The 19,382-nt window shown below is 39.1% G+C and overlaps 1 protein-coding gene and 1 long non-coding RNA gene across 19 annotated transcripts in view; one reads left to right on the top strand and one right to left on the bottom strand.

Moving 5' to 3' along the window:
• FGGY (FGGY carbohydrate kinase domain containing) overlaps window positions 1–19,382 on the bottom strand; it is a 444,024-nt gene that overhangs the window by 355,721 nt on the left and 68,921 nt on the right. For 11 of the 18 annotated variants that reach the window (XM_017961925.3, XM_017961918.2, XM_021942158.2 and 8 more), the window contains 2 exons: window positions 12,554–12,642; window positions 2,250–2,363 (listed from right to left, as the gene is read on the bottom strand). The exons of 2 other annotated variants lie outside the window; for them this stretch is intronic. In XM_017961925.3, coding sequence (XP_017817414.2) covers window positions 2,250–2,363; window positions 12,554–12,642 — 203 coding nt within the window. The remainder of the gene's footprint in view (window positions 1–2,249; window positions 2,364–12,553; window positions 12,643–19,382) is intronic. 5 more of the 18 variants (XM_017961936.3, XM_017961935.2, XM_021942161.2 and 2 more) reach the window with 1 other exon arrangement.
• On the top strand, window positions 1,252–11,056 carry LOC108587213. Its single transcript, XR_001905497.3, has 3 exons — window positions 1,252–1,332; window positions 9,858–9,982; window positions 10,957–11,056. It is a non-coding gene; the product is annotated as an uncharacterized LOC108587213 (long non-coding RNA).

The raw sequence follows: 19,382 nt of genomic DNA, 5'->3' as shown, positions 1-19,382 counted from the left end.
TTGATAATTTACGGAGAAGAAGAAAGAAAAATGAAGAAAAATTTTAAAAGAAGGTATATTTTCAAAAAAGAAACAAAATAGAAGTAGTAAAGGAGAAAAAGGAGGAAAGGAAAGGGTACAGTATTTTAACATTAAATTATAGCCCAAAGGGTTAGATTCTAAGGTTTGACTTTAGCAATCTCCTTTTAAAGGAATGAGTTTTAAAGGAAAATCCAAAAGGAGATGTTGGTCAACCCCACTACATCTTACAGACTCAGAACTTTGGGCCTGGGAAGTACTAAATGAATCACCTAATCCAAGGAGCACATTTTGCAGATAAGAAAAGTCTGATATGGGTGCCAGGGGCCCCCGAGTTACCTGGTTGGACCAGACACGAGTCTTTCGAGCTCCAAGCCACACCACTTCTGTATCTTGTGATGTAGGTCCTGAAAACCGCCAAGCCTTCAGAGCTCTAGTGCCATGAATTCCAAGACTGAATATTGATACCTTTAACCAGATTGACTGATCTGAACCTCTACCAAGGTTCTTCAGGCTACCAAGAATCACATATGTATAACATATTCCAAAAGTATGAAGTTCACAAAATAGTCCACTGACAGAGTTAGCCACCCTGGGTAAGAAATGAATTTAAGAGTTCACAAAGACTGAAATGCCCAGTGTATTCTGAGGGAGGCCTTCTTGGGTCAGGAAAAGGACCCCTGAGCAAGGCATGACCCAGGAAAGTACCCCTTAAAATTTAACTCTTATTCCACACACCAACTTCACCCTCAGAATGAGACCCTTCTGAGTTTCAGTTCTGTTCCCTGAAAAATGAGATCTAACTCTCTAGCTAATCTTCACAGTTCCAAAACATTTTCAACAGAGAATATAGTATCATATTTATTTGTAAGTGAGGAATCAAATTCAGAGAGAGTTCTACTTTATCATGTTGAAAGAGCAAATGAAATTAAATTCCAAAAGTGATTCAAGGTCTCAGAGAAAATTGTTCAGTAAAGGAAAAGCTATATTGCTGCTCAGTTGGAAAATGACAGTCATGCTAGAGATCATCTTTCAGCCACATAAAATCCATGTCTAGATGTACACAGCAGAGAACTGGGGAAAAAAGCTTTATAGAAATGGAACAGATTCAGACTAGTGGTTCTCAGTGAGGGGTGCGCATCATAATCGTCGAGGTCACACAGTTTTACCCTTTCCCCCAAAGGACAGAGATGGGGCTTCTCACCCTTTTCTATCCAGATTTGCTTTACTAATGAAAACAGAAAGAAGCAAGCTCAACCTTCCTCAGACTTTGCCTCAGTGTAGCAGAGAGAGGGACAGTCAGTGATGTGGCAAGTGAGTACAAGTGCAGGGCACAGTCCCTGAGAACCTGTGCCTTAACTCATGCTTCTCATGATGTTAACGCCTCCTACTCCCCCACTGCCTCCAGCTCCACTGACCCAGCATGTTTCATCCTCTCTCGCCCTCCTTGGACTTTATAAGCCTCTGAACTCAGGCTGGGCTGGCCTGAAGTCTCCTGGGCACCTACCCATTTCTTCACACCCACAATGTCTCTGAGACGCCTAATTTGGTGACACTCTCCACAGGGAGCCTAAATCAAATCCCCAAACCAGGGAGGAGGTGGAGAAAAAGGTCATCAAACCACAGGTTTACTCGGTTTCTAAATGGTCCCTCTTCCTCACCCCATCCACAAGCTATTTAACTGAGTTTGGATTTATCTTAAAAGTGGCAGAGCAAAACTTTGAACTAAGGATTATTTGGCTCTTATATGGTTTTGAATATTCAAATAAATGTGTACCTATCAATTACTGGATTAGGGAGAGAATGCCTCACAGATGTTTTACTAATATATATGTAAGGAATAAGTGAACGAATGAATGAATGAATGAATGAATGATGAAAATTGTGAGTTACATTGCTCAGATTATATACCACCTCCCTCATGATCACCACCTTCCCCCCTTCTCCCTGTGACTGTCAATGGACTATAAATTTGTGTCTGTGATACTAGTCAACGTAATTTACTGAGAAATTACAACTTTGACTGTCTTTTTACCCACCCCATATCAATTCTCCCTTTTTATTTAGTAAGAAAACCCCAATATTTGGATAGGAAGACACCCAGATAAAAGCCTACACTGCCCAGATTCCCTTTCACCTCGGTTTGATTATAAATCTAGCTGCTGGTCAATAATATACAAGCACAAAGTATGACGTAGGTCTTCTAAGAAAGTTGTTTAAAGAAGGCTTACTCCAATGTGAGGCACAACCTTTGTATGCACCACTCCCACTTCCTTCTTCCTGCTACATGGACTGTGGACTTGATAATGGAAACTTCAACCACCATCTTGGACCATGAAGTGATCCTGAAAATAGAACTCAGGGCTAAAAAATGTCAAAAAAGCTAGTGTCTTTGATGACTTTATGGGGACATCACAGTAGCCCAAGACTTCATATATCTATATTTATTTACAGAAAAGAATGAGCCCTTATGTATTTAAGTAACAGTTATTTTGAAATTTCTATTATTTCTACTATCATTAGTGAAGAGATAAGGATATTTCTTCTGTAGAGAGTGAAAACACTCTTCTTTCTCAAAAATAACAGTAAAGAATATCTAATATTTACTGGTTATTTCTCAGCACTATCAAATATGCTAAAAAATAAACTGGTGAGACAGGATGACTGAATCCTTCCTAGAATTTAGAAGAGCTGCTTTAAATACCACTGTTCTGAGAAATCATCCTTCAACACAACCATAAAACCATGCAAATCAAGGAGCTTTAGCATCAAGTATATCAGAGGTAACTGTGCTTCTCCCTCTCACTCTCAGACACCTTTAATTTTTAATGTTATGACATTCCCTGGGGAATCCTTGCCAAAAAAAGTTACTTCTAGGATGATACAAATTCAATCAATTTTACTTTCATTCCACAGATTTATAGTATTTAAAAAAATGAATTCTTAAACCACAATAAGAGACTACTTTCTATCTACTACAATGGGTATAATTTTTTTAAAGAAGAGGGAAACAAGAGCTGGGGAGGATATGGAGGAATTAGAACTTTCATATATTTCTGGTGGGAATGTAAAATGATGCAGCCATGGTGGTTCCTCACCAAGCTAAACTTAGAATGACCCTATGGAAACCGCAATTTCACTCCTTAGATATACAATGAAAAGAACTAAAAGCAGAGACCCAAAGATACTTATATACCAATGTTCGCCACAGCATCACTAACAATAGTCAAAAGGTAGAAATGATGCAAATGTCCACCAACAGGTCCATCAACAGATGAATGGACAAGCAAAATGTAGAATATGCACACAATGGGATGTAATTCTTCAGTCACAAAAAAGAAAGGTTGACACATGCTCCAGCATAGACACACCTTGAAAACATTATGTTAAGTGAAATATGCCAGACGCAAAAGCATAAATACTATATAAATCTACTTAGATGGGGTATCTGGAATAGGCAAACTCATAGCAGACATACAGTAGATTAGAGGTTAAGAGGGGAGAGGGAGGGATAAAAATAGTAAAGTTTTTATCTGCTCACTCAGCCATGGGCGGTTCATGAGGTCAGGAGTTCAAGACCCACCTGACCAATATGGTGAAACCCTGTCTCTACTAAAAATACAAAAATTAGTCAGGCATGGTGGCGCACACCTGTAGTCCCAGCTACTCTGGAGGCTGCAGTGGAAGATCGCTTGAACCCTGGAGGCGGAGGCTGCAGTGAGCCAAGATCATGCCACTGCACTCCAGTCTGGGTGACAGAGCAAGACCCTGTCTCAAAAAAAAGAGTGGATAGGTAAAGGGAAATGGGGAGTTATTATTTAATGGGTAGCAGTTTCTGTCTGGGGTGATAAGTAAGTTTTAGAAATAGATAGTGGTAATGACTGCACACCATGGGGAATGTAATTCACGACACTGAATTATATACCTGAAAATAATTAAAATGGCAAATTTTATGCTATATGTATTATTAAAATTAATAAGTGATGTAATCTCCAAAAATCATTGAATAGTATACTTTAAATTAGTGAATTGTATAGTATGTGAATTATATGTAATTATGTATACTATATATATCTGAAGCTGTTTTCTAAAAAAATCAACTGTTAGATATGCAAATGAGACAGGAGATGAAGAGGCCAAGTACCAAGGAAGGGATGTGGACTGTAGTCACAGGCAGGTATTAATGTGCAAGTTTCTCCCTTCTTCTCCTGCTGCTGCCTCCACTCTCTGGGGAGAATGAGACTTCCACCCAACCTCCTCTCTCCACTCAGAGAAGCACCAGAGGACACAGGGTTGACTTTGTACCCCATCCTCTTACTCAATTTTCTCCAAGAGGGAAGGGGAAATTCATGTAATCATTAAGAGACTGGAATACATTAAGCCACATTTTAAGGGTCACTGTGTTAAAGACAAGGTGATAATAATGAGCTCACACTTTCACTTCCTATGCCCAAGTGTGACCAGCATGGCTTCCCACTGCCACATGGTAATCATACACAAGCAGGTCTGGATTCATATTGCTAAGTTGCTAGACTTGAGATAGGGTTGGCAAATCGGGTCTTCTTTCTTGCCCCAACTCCTATGTATGTACACATAGCCCTAACATGCAGACAGGGTTTAACCGCACTTCTGAGCTGTATTATCTGTCTAGTATATTAGAAGTTCCATACACTAGAGGCTAAAGAGTATTTTCTGAGATAATAAGACAACTTTTCACTCCTCATTTAGCTAATATTTTTTAATGTAATCTCTATCAGTCAGAACTCCAATGGCAAGAGAGAGTGAGAGGCCCTCTGAATGCTTAACAATAGGGATACCTGTACAGGAATATGAGGATTAATTTTAATTGCCTTAAGTGTGACAATGATGTTGTGGTTATAAAGGAAAATGTTGTTACTATTGGGTGATCAGGTGGAGAATATTGTGAGGTCTGCAATTTATTTACAAATGATTCAGCAAAATAATCACATGTCTATGTGTCAGAGGTAGGTAAGGTGTGCACTAGAGAGCACAAAAGTAATAAAATGTTAATATTTGATTAATGTAGGTAAAAGGTATAAGGGTGTTCAATATGCCCTTCTCTCAAGTTTTCTGTAGGTTTAAATTTTTCTGAAATTATACTGCAAAAAAATTTTTTTAAAATTCTCACCAAAATTAAAGAAAACACTGAACTCCCAATACAAATATTAGCAATTGACATAAATATCATTGAAATATGTAATACTAATTGTCATAATTAGTAACTGACAACGACATACATAAGTGGTTGATAAATATAAGAAAAATTAATCGTATTCAATAATCAAAAATACAAATTAAAATAAGATCCCGGCCGAGACGAGTGGATCACGAGGTCAGGAGATCGAGACCATCCTGGCTAACACGGTGAAACCCCGTCTCTACTAAGAAATACAAAAAACTAGCCGGGCGAGGTGGCGGGCGCCTGTAGTCCCAGCTACTCGGGAGGCTGAGGCCGGAGAATGGCGTGAACCCGGGAGGCGGAGCTTGCAGTGAGCTGAGATCCGGCCACTGCACTCCAGCCTGGGCGACAGAGCGAGACTCCGTCTCAAAAAAAAAAATAAAAAAAAAAAAAAATAAGATCCCATGTCAAGCCCAAACCCTTGACAAAATTAATATTGATATAGGATAGAATACTATACAGATGTCAAAAATATTTTTAGATATTAATATGAAAAATATAACATATTAAGTAAAAAAATAAGTTGTACAAAGCATATTTCCAATTTATTAACAAAAGAAAAATCAGTAGAATAAGAGTCTAAATAATGGTACTGTATTTGAGATACTATGAATTATATTTAGAAAACGATCAACAACCCAACATAATCACCTCCTGACAGATTAGTAAAAACCCACAAGATGAATAACAATACAATAATATCCTTTATAAATCCAAAGTACAGAGAACCACACAAATCAGAAACATAATAATTATTTTAAAGGGACTTCAGTTTCTAAAAGCCATAAATTCATCTCTTTAAAGGAAAAGGTAGAATATTTACTAACAACCCACACAGAATTGTACATTATAATGGAGGGGAAAGGAAAAGTAAAATGAATAAGTAGAATATGTAAATTTAATACAAAGAAATATAAGAAAAAATAAACCTAAGATTATAGGAATTCAACCCTGTTTTCGCATATGCCACAGAAATGTCTCAGAAATTGTCCCATTTAACCTGTAAACCAAACTTACAGAGTGTCTCTTATTTGTACATAAGAAGCCTTGTAAACAATTTATTTTAGTTCAAAGCCATAAAAATGGTGAACTGAGACAAGACAAATAAAGAATAATTCAAAGTAATATATGTAGATACTACAGTCTCAAGAAAATGAAGCACAACTATTCCCCACTCCTTATGTGTGGGCTGCACATAGTGACTTCCTTCCAAAAAGTACAATATGGTGGGGGTGGAAGAGTAACTTTATAGTGGAGAAACCTGACAAACAATATCTCAGCCAGGTGATCAAGTTGAACATCAATAGTGATAAGTTGTGCTAAGAGTGTGTACTCTTGATATGATGAGAAAGGTATTTCATCTCTGTGGTCTTCCTCCCAAAAACAAACTACCCAAGTCTCACCATGAGAAAAACATCAGACAAATTTCAATGGAGGGACATCCTACAATATACGTGACCAATACACTTCAAAACTATCAAGGGTATCAAAAAGAAAGAAAGACTCAGAAACTATCACAGCCAAGAAGAGCCTGAGAAGTCGTGACTAAATGTAATATGGTAAAAAGGCCATTAGGTAAAAACCAAAAAAAATTGGAATAAATTATGGAATTTTATTAATGATAATATATCAATATCAGTCCATTAATTATGACAAATGTATCATAATAATATAGATATTAATGGGAGAAACTGGATATCAAGCATATGGGAATTCTATAATGTCTTCACAAGTTTTCTATAATCCTAAAACTATTTTAAAATTAAAATTTTATTCAAAATTGTAACTAAATTTAATAGGACATACTTTTAAATAATTTATATTGTCTACCCTTGATCATCTAGGATTAATTTCTCTCAGATCCCCAATGTTAGAAAAAGTTCTACTTCCCTTGAACAGCAGTAAAGTTTTTATCTGTTCTACTCAGTTAATCTTGTCTTTGCTTTGGCCACTAGGAAGCTTGGAAACAAATTTATTAGTAATTATGAATTCTCTAAAGGTTCTCTAAAGTTCTTAGCTTCAGCTCAGTTATCCTATCATTATTTTCACTCCATTCTGATTTTTTTCTATTTTGTACCACTTTTTCTTATATTATTATTAGCCACCTCAAATCTCTTTAGGGGGAGAACTTATACATATATTTTTCAGACTACAAAAAAATTATACTCTTCAAATGTATGACTTCCCATTTCTCATGACATCAAAATTGTAGACAGTAACCCACTTAATAGCAAGAATGTGGCTAATAACTAAAGCATTCTGCTTCAGTTCTTTAATTGCAAAGCGGTAATGACACCACCTGCTGTAAGGATGGTCATGAGGACTAACAGAGCTAACATTTGCTAAATATGCCTAGCACAGATAAAGGAAAGGCACTCAATAAATGATAATTACCATTATTATTATTAACAAAAATAGCAATACTTATTTTCATTAATATAAGAAAAAGAATGGAGCTCAATTACAAAGTAATCATGGGCCAATTGGTGATTTTCTCAGTGACCCAGATAAACAAAAGTAGCTCCCATATTTCGGAGGATGAGAACAATAAAAGGGGAGAATGGGGGAAAAAAACAAAAACAAAACCTGAAAGAGAGGAGAGGAAAATGGAGAAGGAAGAGAGAAAGGAGAGGTGTTCTTACACATTGTCATTGCCAAAAACAAGTTTGAAAGCTTTTAGACAACGTGAAATTCAATCACTTGTTAGTCTTAACTCTACTAAAATATATTTTTTAAAAAGACTCTCTAGCCTTTTTGGCACTCATTTTCCCCAAAGCCTCCCAAAATAATCACATGTAAGAGCCAAATAAACACCAAATTTCAACCTCTCCTTGGCCCAGAGGATGCCAGGCTGGTGTTTTATTACCCAAAGTTTTTTTTGGAATTGGCATATTCAAATTCAGACCCTCATCTTCCTTACTCTAGAAAAGGGAACAGACAATGTGGATTTTTTATTAAAAGAACCCGTCATTGTGTAAATATTATGTGCTACATGTTTTACCCAGAGAACCTCTAACTCTTTTAATAGCCCTGAGAGGGCTTATGGATGAGGAAATAAGGCTTAGGGAGGTAAATAATTTGCTCCAGGTTCTTGTAGACAGCACATGATGGAGACACTGAAACAAGGTCAGTCTGACCACAAGGACTTCCCTCTTTCCTCTATGCTTAATGTAAAGACTCATTGCCAAAACTGATACAGAAAGGGAACTAAATGAAATCGCTAACACCTTTAAAAAGCTTTCTCAGCATTGTGTTACAAGCTTTCTCTACAATAACCCCATGGAGCAGGTGTTGTCATTATTTCCATCTATAATCAAGAAAGCTCAGAGGGGCTCCTTGTTTCACCTTAATATGCAAGTAGAAATACAGAAGGGAGAAATATTGAGTAAATAGGAGAGAGAAAGATAGATGCAAGCTGTAAGTGGGCCAGGGGAAAGGGCAACCACCTTTGCAAGAGGAACCTGGTACCCAAGGTCCACAGGCTTTGCTCTCTGGAAGAGAGGGAAATGGGAAGGGAGGTCTCTGAAGGTGCTCACAAATATGGGGTGAGTGAGGGAAGGGGATGATTAACTTATACTAATGAAAATACAATGAGTCATGAGTGTCACAGCCAATAAAAATGGCAGGGATGACCAGACAGCCAATAAATCATTTCTGAGCATTAAACTTTCTGCTTCCTCAAGGTCTGAGATTGTCAAAGGCAAGGCCAGAAGCCCCCAAGCATGTTCTGATAAGTTAACAAGACGCCCTCCACTTTGTAAACCCAAAAGTATCTGAGACAGATCTCAATCAATCTAGAAAGTTTATTTTCCCAAGGTTAAGGATGCACCCATGACACAGCCTCAAGAGGTCCTGATGACAAGTGCTCAAGGTGGTCGGGGCATAGCTTGCTTCCATACATTTTAGGGAGACACAAGACATCAATCAATACATGTAAGGTTAATACTGATTTGATCTGGATGGATGGGCAACTCAAAGCAGGGGCTTCCAGGTCATAGGTAGATTTAAAAATTTTCTGATTGGCAATTGGCTGAAAGAGTTATTATCAATAGAAAAGAATGTCTGGGTTAGGATAAGGAGTTGTGGAGACCAAGGTTTTATTATGCAGATGAAGCCTCCACTTAAGCTTCAGAGAGAATAGATTGTAAACATTTCTTATGAGACTTAAGGTCTGTCTTGATGTTAGTGTTAGTTGGCTTTTCCTGAATTCTAAAAGGGAGGACTGTATAAGGAGGAATGTCTGACCCCCACCTTCCCATCATGGCTTGAACTGGTTTTTCAGGTTAACATTGGAATGCCTTTGGCCAAGAGAAGGGGTCCATTCAGATGGCAGGGGGCCTTAGAATTGTATTTTTTGTTTACAACTTTTAAATTCAAAAAATTCATTAGGCCCTTAAAACACTTCCCATCTCTCACTCAGAGTCACATCCTACTTTCATGCATATTCTGTTAGGCAGTGTTATCCAAAGGCACCTGATCATATACTACCTGGGCACTTGTTAACAAACAAATTCTCACATCTCCCATGGAGATTCTGATTCATTAGGTTGAAAACTAGAAGATCTGGGGATATGCGTTTTGAAAAAATCATTCAAGTAATTCCTATAATCCAACTAATTTGGAAAAATTGCTTTAACAGGATTCTCACAAGAAGTTTGCAAGATAGATATAAGAATCCCCATGCTATAGACAAAAAGAGTGACACTCAAAGAAGGGAAGAGATTTGCCCAAGGTCACACAACTAGTGTGGTAAAATCAAAGCTGGTAAGTCATATTGTGAGTCCACTGTGTGTATGCATGCCACCACACTTAACTCTATCTGAGCCACAGCTAGCTTCAAAAAGCCCTCTCCTTGGTCCCTGAATATGGCACTGGAAACCAGGAAATGGGACACAGAATACCTAGAGCCATCAGAAAGAATCAGGGAGGCAGTCAAAGTGCTGAGTACAACATCAAAGAAAAAGAGAAGGAAAGTCAGGTTCTCCTCCATCTCTAGTTCCAGCTTTGAGTCCTCTGGGTTTGCAGGCCAATGGGGTATTGCCTATATACATGACAACTAGCACTGCTTGACTAACAAACAAGACCATTTGGCCAAAATGATCAAAACATTTCTTTCATGGATATACAATGATGGAAAAAACCTAGAGAAAGATTCTCTCAGAAATAACTTTGAACAATTAATGTCACACCAAAAGAGGAATGCCCAAGATGATATCTTCACCTACACACTGCCCTCCCCACTGGTGATAACTATAATGGTGACTAATTACACCTTCCAGGGTAAAGCTCACACCACTCATCCAGGGATCTCCTGCCAGAGATGGCATGTACCTGAGGTTTGCAGAGGCCATTTTCACAAGCACATGCATCTCTCTGCCCCGGGACCTTTGGCTAATGATTGTTTAATCGCAAGGAGGTTCGGGGTTGCTGACATTAAGAATGACATGCTTGTGAAACGTTCTCTGCTATCTCCCTGCTAGAAGCCCCTGCTGCTGAATTATCACACCCTATCAACTCACTACAAAAAAAAAAAATGAGATAGGAGAAATGGTACTGCTATTTCCGGCTTCCCTTGAGTTTAAACAAGAAGGAAAGAGGGTAGGATTTGGCCCCTCTCTGAATAAGCTGATTTTAAGATACAATACCTGCCTCCCCTATTATTAGAGGTTTATCCATCCTCTTGGAAATGATTTCCTTCCTCACTGGTTTGTTCAACCCAGATTCTAAATCTTTTTCAGATGAGAAGACCTGCCCTGACCTTATACATCTCCTTAAATCTGAGGTCATCATGACAAGAGGCTTGTCATACTTAGAGATTTCATATCCAACCTGTCTATATATCCCCACACATACACTCATTCTGTTAATTACAGCAGCCACAATTTTACACTCAATAAATATTTTATACAAGTCTCTGTTGTGTAGCATATGCTCTATTTTTAACATTCATAATTTACTGAAAAATAGTTGTTGACTTCAACATATATACTTCTACAGTATGGGATAACTGAGGTACATTTACATAAAAAGCAAACAAGTATATAACACATCCATCCAGTTAAATCAGCTTCCTTGAATCTCCTAGTTAACATTAGAGGCCAAAATACACACACACACACACACACACACACACACACACACACACACAGACGAGTTATACATCACACAATGGCATTCCAGTCAATAACAGACTGCATATATGACAGTGGTCCCAAAAGATATTAATGGAGCTGAAAAATTCCTATCACCTAGTGACATCTTGATGATCCTGACCCTGTGTAAGCCTTGGATAATGTGTATGTTTGTATCTCAGTTTTTAACAAAAAAGTTTAAAAAGTGAAAAAGAAAGTTAATAGAAAAAATCTCATTGAATAAGAATATAAAGAAAGTATTTGTGTACAGCTGTATAATGTGTTTTTGTTTTAAGATAAGTGTTATTACAAGAGTAAGAAAGTTTAAAAGTTTATAAAGTAAAAAATGCTACAGTAAGCAAAGGACAATTATTAAACAAATTTTTAAAATAAATTTAGTGTAACCTACATATACAGTGTTTATAAAGTCTATAGAAGTGTACAGTAATATCCTAGGCCTCTGCATTCAATCACCACTCACTCACTGACTCACCCAGAGCAACTTCTAGTCCTGCAAGTTTCATTCATTATAAGCGCCCTATGTAAGTATGCTATTTTTTATCTTTTACATTGTGTTTTTATTATATCTTTTCTATGTTTAGATACACAAATAAGTACCATTGTGCACAATGGCCTATAGTATTCAGTACAGTAACATGCTCTACAGGTTTGTAGCCAAGCAGCAATAGGCTATACCACACAGCCTAGGTGTGCAGTAGAATACACCATCTAGATTTGTGAAAGCATACTCTATGATGTTTGCAACAATAATGAAATCGCCTAACAACACATTTCCCGGAATGTATCACTGTCCTTAAGAAACGCATGACTCTGTGTGTGTGTGTGTGTGTGTGTGTGTGCACGCGTGTGTGTGTGTGTTTATTTTTTCCTTTTATTCATCATGTAAAAAGTGCCTTTGGAAAAACCCACATTTCACTCTGGATTTTTTGCATCTCTTTCAAACGTGAACAATTTTAATGAATGGTCTTCACCTTGGATACTCACATTCCAGGGTTAAAAGGAACAACAGTGTTTAGGCATGTGCAGTGGAGGTGGAAGATAGATTCAAGATGTTTCAAGTATGCAAAATCACATGCAGATGTACCAACAGTATATCCAGTCAAAGAGAGTTAAGAAAGCAATATATACACAGACATCCGAGAATGGAAGAATGCAAACACAATCCAACTTGTAATTAACATACCGTGCTGTGACACCTGTTGCCTTCCATGATAAAAAGTCTGGGAGATCAAAGAAATGTCCCGCCTTATCCCAGCAAGTCTCTCTCAAGTTCTGCCAAATTAAATATATATTAGAATCAATTATGGGGTTTTTCTACCATCTCCTCTTTCAATAATATTTCAAATTTTTCAAAACAAAAGCATAGCCAACAATGCCCATTGAAACATCTGTTCAGGAGCTTGGTGGAGGTAGGAATAATATAAAAGCAGTACTTATACAGGAAAGAAAAACTGACAATTCTTGATCCTTCCAGAAATGACCACAATTTCCCTTAAAACCCTCTTTGCCAATCTGGAGGGATAGAAAGCTGTATTAGTCCATTTTCACACAGCTGATAAAGACATACTGAGACTGGGTAATTTATAAAGAAAAGGAGGTTTAATGGACTCACAGTTCCACGTGGCTGGGGAGGCCTCACAATCACGGCAGCAGACCGGAGAGAGAAATGAGAGCTCAGCAAAAGGGAAAACCCCGGATAAAACCATCAGATCTCGTGAGATGTATTCACTACCATGAGAATAGCATGGGGGAAACCACTCACGTGATTCAATTATCTCCCACCAGGTCCCTCCCACAACACGAGGGAATTATGGGAGCTACAATTCAAGATGAAATTTGGGTGGGGATACAGCTACCCATATCAAAAGCACACTCTGTAAGGTATGTAATCCATCTTTCCGGTGAATGGTAATGGACATATAAGATTTCAGAGCAGATATAAGCTGGAAGAAACTGCCTAACGAAACTAAATGTGCCCTGCCATATAAAATTCTCCACATGCCAATTGGTTCCAAAGGCAATAGAAAAAAAGATGGTCCCTGCCCTCAAAGAACTTCCAGTCTAAGTCAATGAGAATGGCCGCATAAGCAAGCCATTGTACATTTTAAAGATTTGGTTCTCTGTACTGCAAAATGGCCAGATTTTTTCTTACTGCTGGGCATTTTCTTTCCTTTGCCACTTCTGCCTAAAGCATTCATTGCTCACGCACCACCCTCTGCCCTCCCAGGATCCACATCATCCCCCTTCCTCATTTGGTTAACCCTACCCACCGCCATTCCTTGCAGGGGTTTCCATGATCTCCTGCTCAAGTTTAGGTCTAGCTGTCATACAACCCATACCACCCCTACAATCATTTGTGTAATGTTGATATGGTTTGGCTGTGTCCTCACTCAATTCTCATCTTGAATTGTAGTTCCCATAATCCCCATGTGTCACAGGAGGGACCCTGTGAGAGGTAATTGAATCATGCGGGTGGTTACCTCCATGCTGTTCTCATGATAGCGACTGAGTTCTCACAAGATCTGATGGTTTTTATAAGGGGCTTCCCCTGCCTTCACTCTGTACTTCTCTCTCCTGCCACCCAATGAAGAAGGATGTGTTTGCTTCTCCTTCCGCCATAATTGTAAGTTTCCTGAGGCCTCCCCAGTCATGCTGAACTGTGAGTCAATTAAATGTCTTTCCTTTCTAAATTACCCAGTCTCGGGTATGTTTTTATTAGCAGCGTAAGATCGGACTAATACAAATGTCTTTCTTTCCTGACAGACTGACTATAAGCTCTGTGAGGTCAAGGATCTTGTCAGTCATGTTCACCATGATACTGGATGATTGTCTCCTCTCCTCCACCCCAACTGACAGGACCCTCAGCTGCCAAGTGGAAACTACGTAACTCTCATCCCCTTACTACAAGCACTTGGTTGGACCAGGTTTAGACATGTGACCTAGTTGTGCCAACCAGATTTCTTCTCCCAAGAACTTAGAATCAGGATCCAAATGGAACCGTTTCTCTTCTGCCTGTGAATGGAACTGGAGATGAGATAAAGTTGAAAGGCATGAAGTGGCCATTTTCTGCCAAATACCTGAAGAGGTAGAATTTCAAATACAGAATAGTAAAGAAGACAGAGGCACTAGCAAGAAAGGTTTCCTACCATTCAGACAACTTTCCATGTCCTGATTTCTATTAATCCCTCTCCAAAAAGTTACAAGTAAAAGGAATTATAAGCATAGGAGTATCTCTGGGAACCTAAGGGCAACAATGCAGAAGTTCCAAAAGAGGCATATTTCAGTACCTGCCACAGGGTAACACACAGTAGGCACTCAATAAATATTGGTTGAATTACTAGACAAACTGCTGAGCTTCACCTTCCAATTCCTCTTGTGTGAGCAGTGCTTCAGTTTATAAAGGGCTTCCACATGTGTTATCTCCTTAGAGCAACACAAAAGTCCTGGGCATTATTATATCTATTTTATGTACAACTGGCCTTTATCAGAATTCTGTGAGTTCCTCCTTCATAGTGCTTCCCTAACACTACTATATAAACACCAACATTTATCTATTTACAGCAGATAAATGGTTCTATCCCAAGTGCTGGCCCTATCAAAACAATATCAAAAGAGTTCAGATGTGAAAGGCAAAGTATCAAGCTGATTCTCTGTTACTGTTGTTGTTTTAACTTCCCAAACATCTAGGTGAAAGCTTGTATCTAGAAAGGGACTTGTCCTAAACTTCTCTTTGAACGCCCATTCTAAGATGTTAATGTTAAATAAAGCAAAACTTAAAGATACTAAATATTCCTAACACACCTAAGTACTAGTAGTATCTCTGTATAGGGTGTAACAAGCCACAATCAGAAAATGGTAGCCTTTGAAACCATGTGAGTCAAACTACCAGAATGCCTTTTGGCTAGTCCCTGAAATCTATTTCCATATGTCTTGTGGTTTCAGCAATCAGTGGTCAGGGAGAGGAGAAAAGGCAGCCTCTTTCTAAAGGTTCCAGAAATCAAAGGCCAGTGACCAGATATGAACCGCCAAACCACCGCAGCAACAACCAGTGCTTCAAGCCAAAGCACAACAATCTTCTTAAATTCAGGCAAAAAAAAAAAAAAAAAGCTACTTCTTTTAGATCTTGTGTGCGGTCACTAAAGACATTACATAACGACAGCCTTTACCCTGTAGCCACACAGACAGCCACTGTGGGACAACAGAACCCAAGTAGAATGACACAAAGAACTCAAGCCTTTTGCCAAAAAGAGACATTGGGAATAGGAGAAGCAAGGAGTCCAGGCATTCTTTCTTTTTGAGACCACACTAACCGTCACCAATCAAAACCAGAGATCCCAGCCCAACCTCTACTCTAAGGAGATAACAACACATGTGGAAGCCCTCTGTAAGCTCTGAAGCACTCATCGCATAAAAGGAATTGGAAGATGAAGCTGAGCAGTTTGTCCAGTAATTCAACAAATATTTATGGGATGAGGAACTAGAAATAACATGTTGTGGGAAGTCTGAGGTACTCTTAAGGATGTACATTGTCTCGGAAGGGAAGACAGCAGTATTCCCTGCTTTCTCTACAAAAGGGAAGTCTGGAGACAGGCCAGCAAAGAGGAGTAAGGATTTGGATGAGAGGAAATGTCTCCAGAAGCCTGATCCCTTACCTTGAGATGCCAGCAGGCATCTGTGAGGATCCCATGCAGTTTTTGTTGTTGTTTTTGAGACAGAGTCTCACTCCATCGCCAGGCTGGAGTGTAGTGGTGTGATCTTGGCTCACTGCAACCTCTGCCCCCCGGGGTTCAAGAGATTCTCCTGCCTCAGCCTCTCAAGTAGCTGAGACCACAGGTGCGTGCCACCACGCCCTGCTATTTTTTTTTTTTTTTTTTTTTTTTTTTTTTTGTATTTTTAGTAGAGACAGGGTTTCACTATGTTGGCCAGGCTGGTCTCGAACTCCTGACATTGTGATCCGCCCACCTCAGCCTCCCAAAGTGCTGGGATTAGAGGCGTGAGCCACCATGCCCAGCCCCATGCAGTTTTTTATATTAGGCTACCTGATTCACAAGTGCTTTGTCATCAAATGCCATATTGGCCAAGAGCACATTACCCCCACAGATGGATTTTTAGTCCAGTTCTGCAGAAAAATCTCTCTGTCCCTCCTCTCTGGCCCATACAATCCCAGTCAAAGGCCTCAATGTTACTGAATTAATTCTCTTCTTGTAACCACTGGGCCTGCATTAGGATACAGTGATCATCCTCCAAATCCTCCACAGTTTACAACACTGTTCTCATTTAATCTTCAGAGTGGTGCAGAGGCATGTAGGTAATACACAATACTCACACATTAAGGAACTGGGGATCAGACCACAACGGCTTAGCCCAAAGTCACAGGGTTTCCAGCTCTAAAGTAAATGTTTTTTCCTTCTACTATGCCACAGTTACCACCCTGAACCTCCCACTCCAATAAGAGGTGTAATTTTGGGCCTTTTGGAAATGTCATAATGGAAGCCACTGCTACTCTTTACAGAAGAAAAGACAAACAAAAGCCCTTTTAAGCACATTTCTGTACAATTTCAATCCTGGACAGCTCACGTAACTTCTATGTACTTATCACTTCCCACGCGTAATGTTGCACGGATTAGAGAGTGCAAGGAACAGGCCCTCGACACACACCAACTTCAGATATGTCTCATTAGGTGATGGCCTAATAGAGTTCAAACCGGGAGCTCTCTGTGCTGAATGAGTTAAGTCTTCCTATCCTCCAGTTACCAAGCAACTAACAAAACTAGTCTTTTCAAGAAAAAAAGAAAAGTGATTTGGGTTATATGACTTGGCACAAAAGCCTTCTGCATTCCAACAACAATCCTTTGAGTTAAGCAATCCCTCAGCTTAAAGCAACCAAAGAGAACAGCTTTTGTAAAAAAAAAAGAAAAAGAAAAAGTCATCTATTACTTCATCAAACCACAGCATTTCTTGGGAGGAGGCTACTACTGAAAGCTCACATAGCTGTAAGTCTAAGCAGAGGGCAGAAGTAGGGCAGTATGTCCAAGATTCAAGGCTGCAGCCACCCTGCCAGCCTCAGGACAGAGAGAAGTAGCTTTCACCCTTTCCCCCCCGACTCCAGGGAAGCTGTGAGGTTTCTGCTGCTTCTAGACACTGAAGGAACTCATGAGCGAAATGAGGCAGCTACTGCAATGACACCAGGGTCGAGGGGCAACATGAGAAGATAGGTATGACCATTTACAAAGGATTATCCAAGTAATCTACTATTTAATTGCAAAGGGATTCTATCTGGGTTATCTGCTGTGAGCAGTAAATAAAAGGGAGGGAACAGCTCCCTAATTTCCCACTCAATAAATAGTACTGCCTGCACATTCCAAGTACTCACGCTGTTGTTTTCCAGCACAACTACCCAAGAAAGAGCAAGACCTTATCCTCACTCTATGTTCAAGACTCCAAATTAGGGCACAGGCTGATAGCCCAGAGAGAAAAGATGTTTCAGGAAGAGACGTAATCTTCAATGTCATTCTTAAAAGAAATATGATGCTGGAAGCATGGAGTAGGTCATAAACCCCAGCCAGAAACTTCTCAGAATGAATAAAACAATTGTGTGTTTCAAACTCCCATGCACACAGACAGAACACCAGAAATATTTCAAGTTAGATAGGCAGATAAGCTGAGAGGTCTGCACTACTAGAGGCATCTTTCTAAAAACATAAAGCTTCCCATTCCATTCCTTTATTAAAGATGGTTCGATATCTCCTCATGGCCTAGAATCCCATTTTAACTCTGTAGTCTGGCTCTCAGGACACTTAACCTGGCTCCAAGTTGGCTGTGATCATTATGATGATGACTTTCTGGGCTCATCTCCTAACACCTTCCATTCAGTTCTCACCTCTTTTACTTTCCCAAATACATTACACTCTTTCATATTTCCAGGCCTCTGTTTCAGCTGGTATCTCTTTCCAGCTGAATTGACTTTCCCATCTTCTCCCCTTATCAAACCTCTGCCCTTGATTCAAATCCAGCTCAGATGTCACCTTTTCTGTGACTCTCTCCATCCCATGCTGTATCCTAATTATTCATTCATATACCTAAATCTACCTCGAAATGACAAACTTCTGAAGGGCAAGAGCCAAGTCTAACTTATGAAAAAAAAAAATGCAGAGTTTCAGGAGATATAAGAAAACCTAAAGCCAGGTCTTTTCGAGAGAAAGATATACACAAAGGAAGAGATAATTAATAAGATGAGATATGACAATAACGTAATAAGCCTGATACCAAGGTTTGATGAGTCAGCCTCATAATGTTATTGTAATATTTTGTGTGTGGCCATATATCTGCTTCTAATGAGTAATCACAGACAGGGCTCAGATGTGGGAAAGGGTTTGAGACCTGGGGAGGCTAGAAAAGGCTTCCGGGGAGAGATGCAAGCAGAGGCCTAAAGGTCAAGTGGAATAAATATTTATGTCACTACCAAGAAAGATCCAAGAAACAAAAATCTGCATAGACAAGACACATTACCCCCATTAGATGAGGATTTGTTTAATGGTAACATCATAGAATTTATTTGTAAAATGAAATAATTCCATTGTATAATTTATTTCATTTTCAAAAACTGGATTTACATGCATCCCTTTCCCTCGCTTTCCTCCCCCTGGAGGGCTTTGCTCTTCTTGTACAAAAAGAAAAACTTATAATCCACACTAGAGTTGACTTCCCAACCATAAAATATGTTATCATTTTAATGAAAACTGATCGTATTCAGCAAAGCTGACTCTACCCAGGAGTGTGACACCACTGTACGTATTAGGAAAACAAGCCTGTAGTAGATGGGGTCTAAGAACTTTGGAGTCTGGCAGACCTGATTTTGATTACCATCCTCACCATTCAACAGCTGTGTAGCTTTAGGCAAATTAATTTATTTAAGCCCCAGTTTCCTCAAAGCTACATTCCTCGCATCTTCCCCCAAGGATGCTGTGAGAATTAAATGAAATAATATAAAGTGCCTGATAAGTCAACAAGAT

The sequence above is a fragment of the Papio anubis genome, chromosome 1, assembly GCF_008728515.1.
Source record: "Papio anubis isolate 15944 chromosome 1, Panubis1.0, whole genome shotgun sequence".
NCBI classification, from domain to species: Eukaryota; Metazoa; Chordata; class Mammalia; order Primates; family Cercopithecidae; genus Papio; species Papio anubis.
The sequence above is the reverse complement of the archived record's forward strand: the minus strand, read 5'-3'. Positions and strand labels throughout refer to the sequence as shown.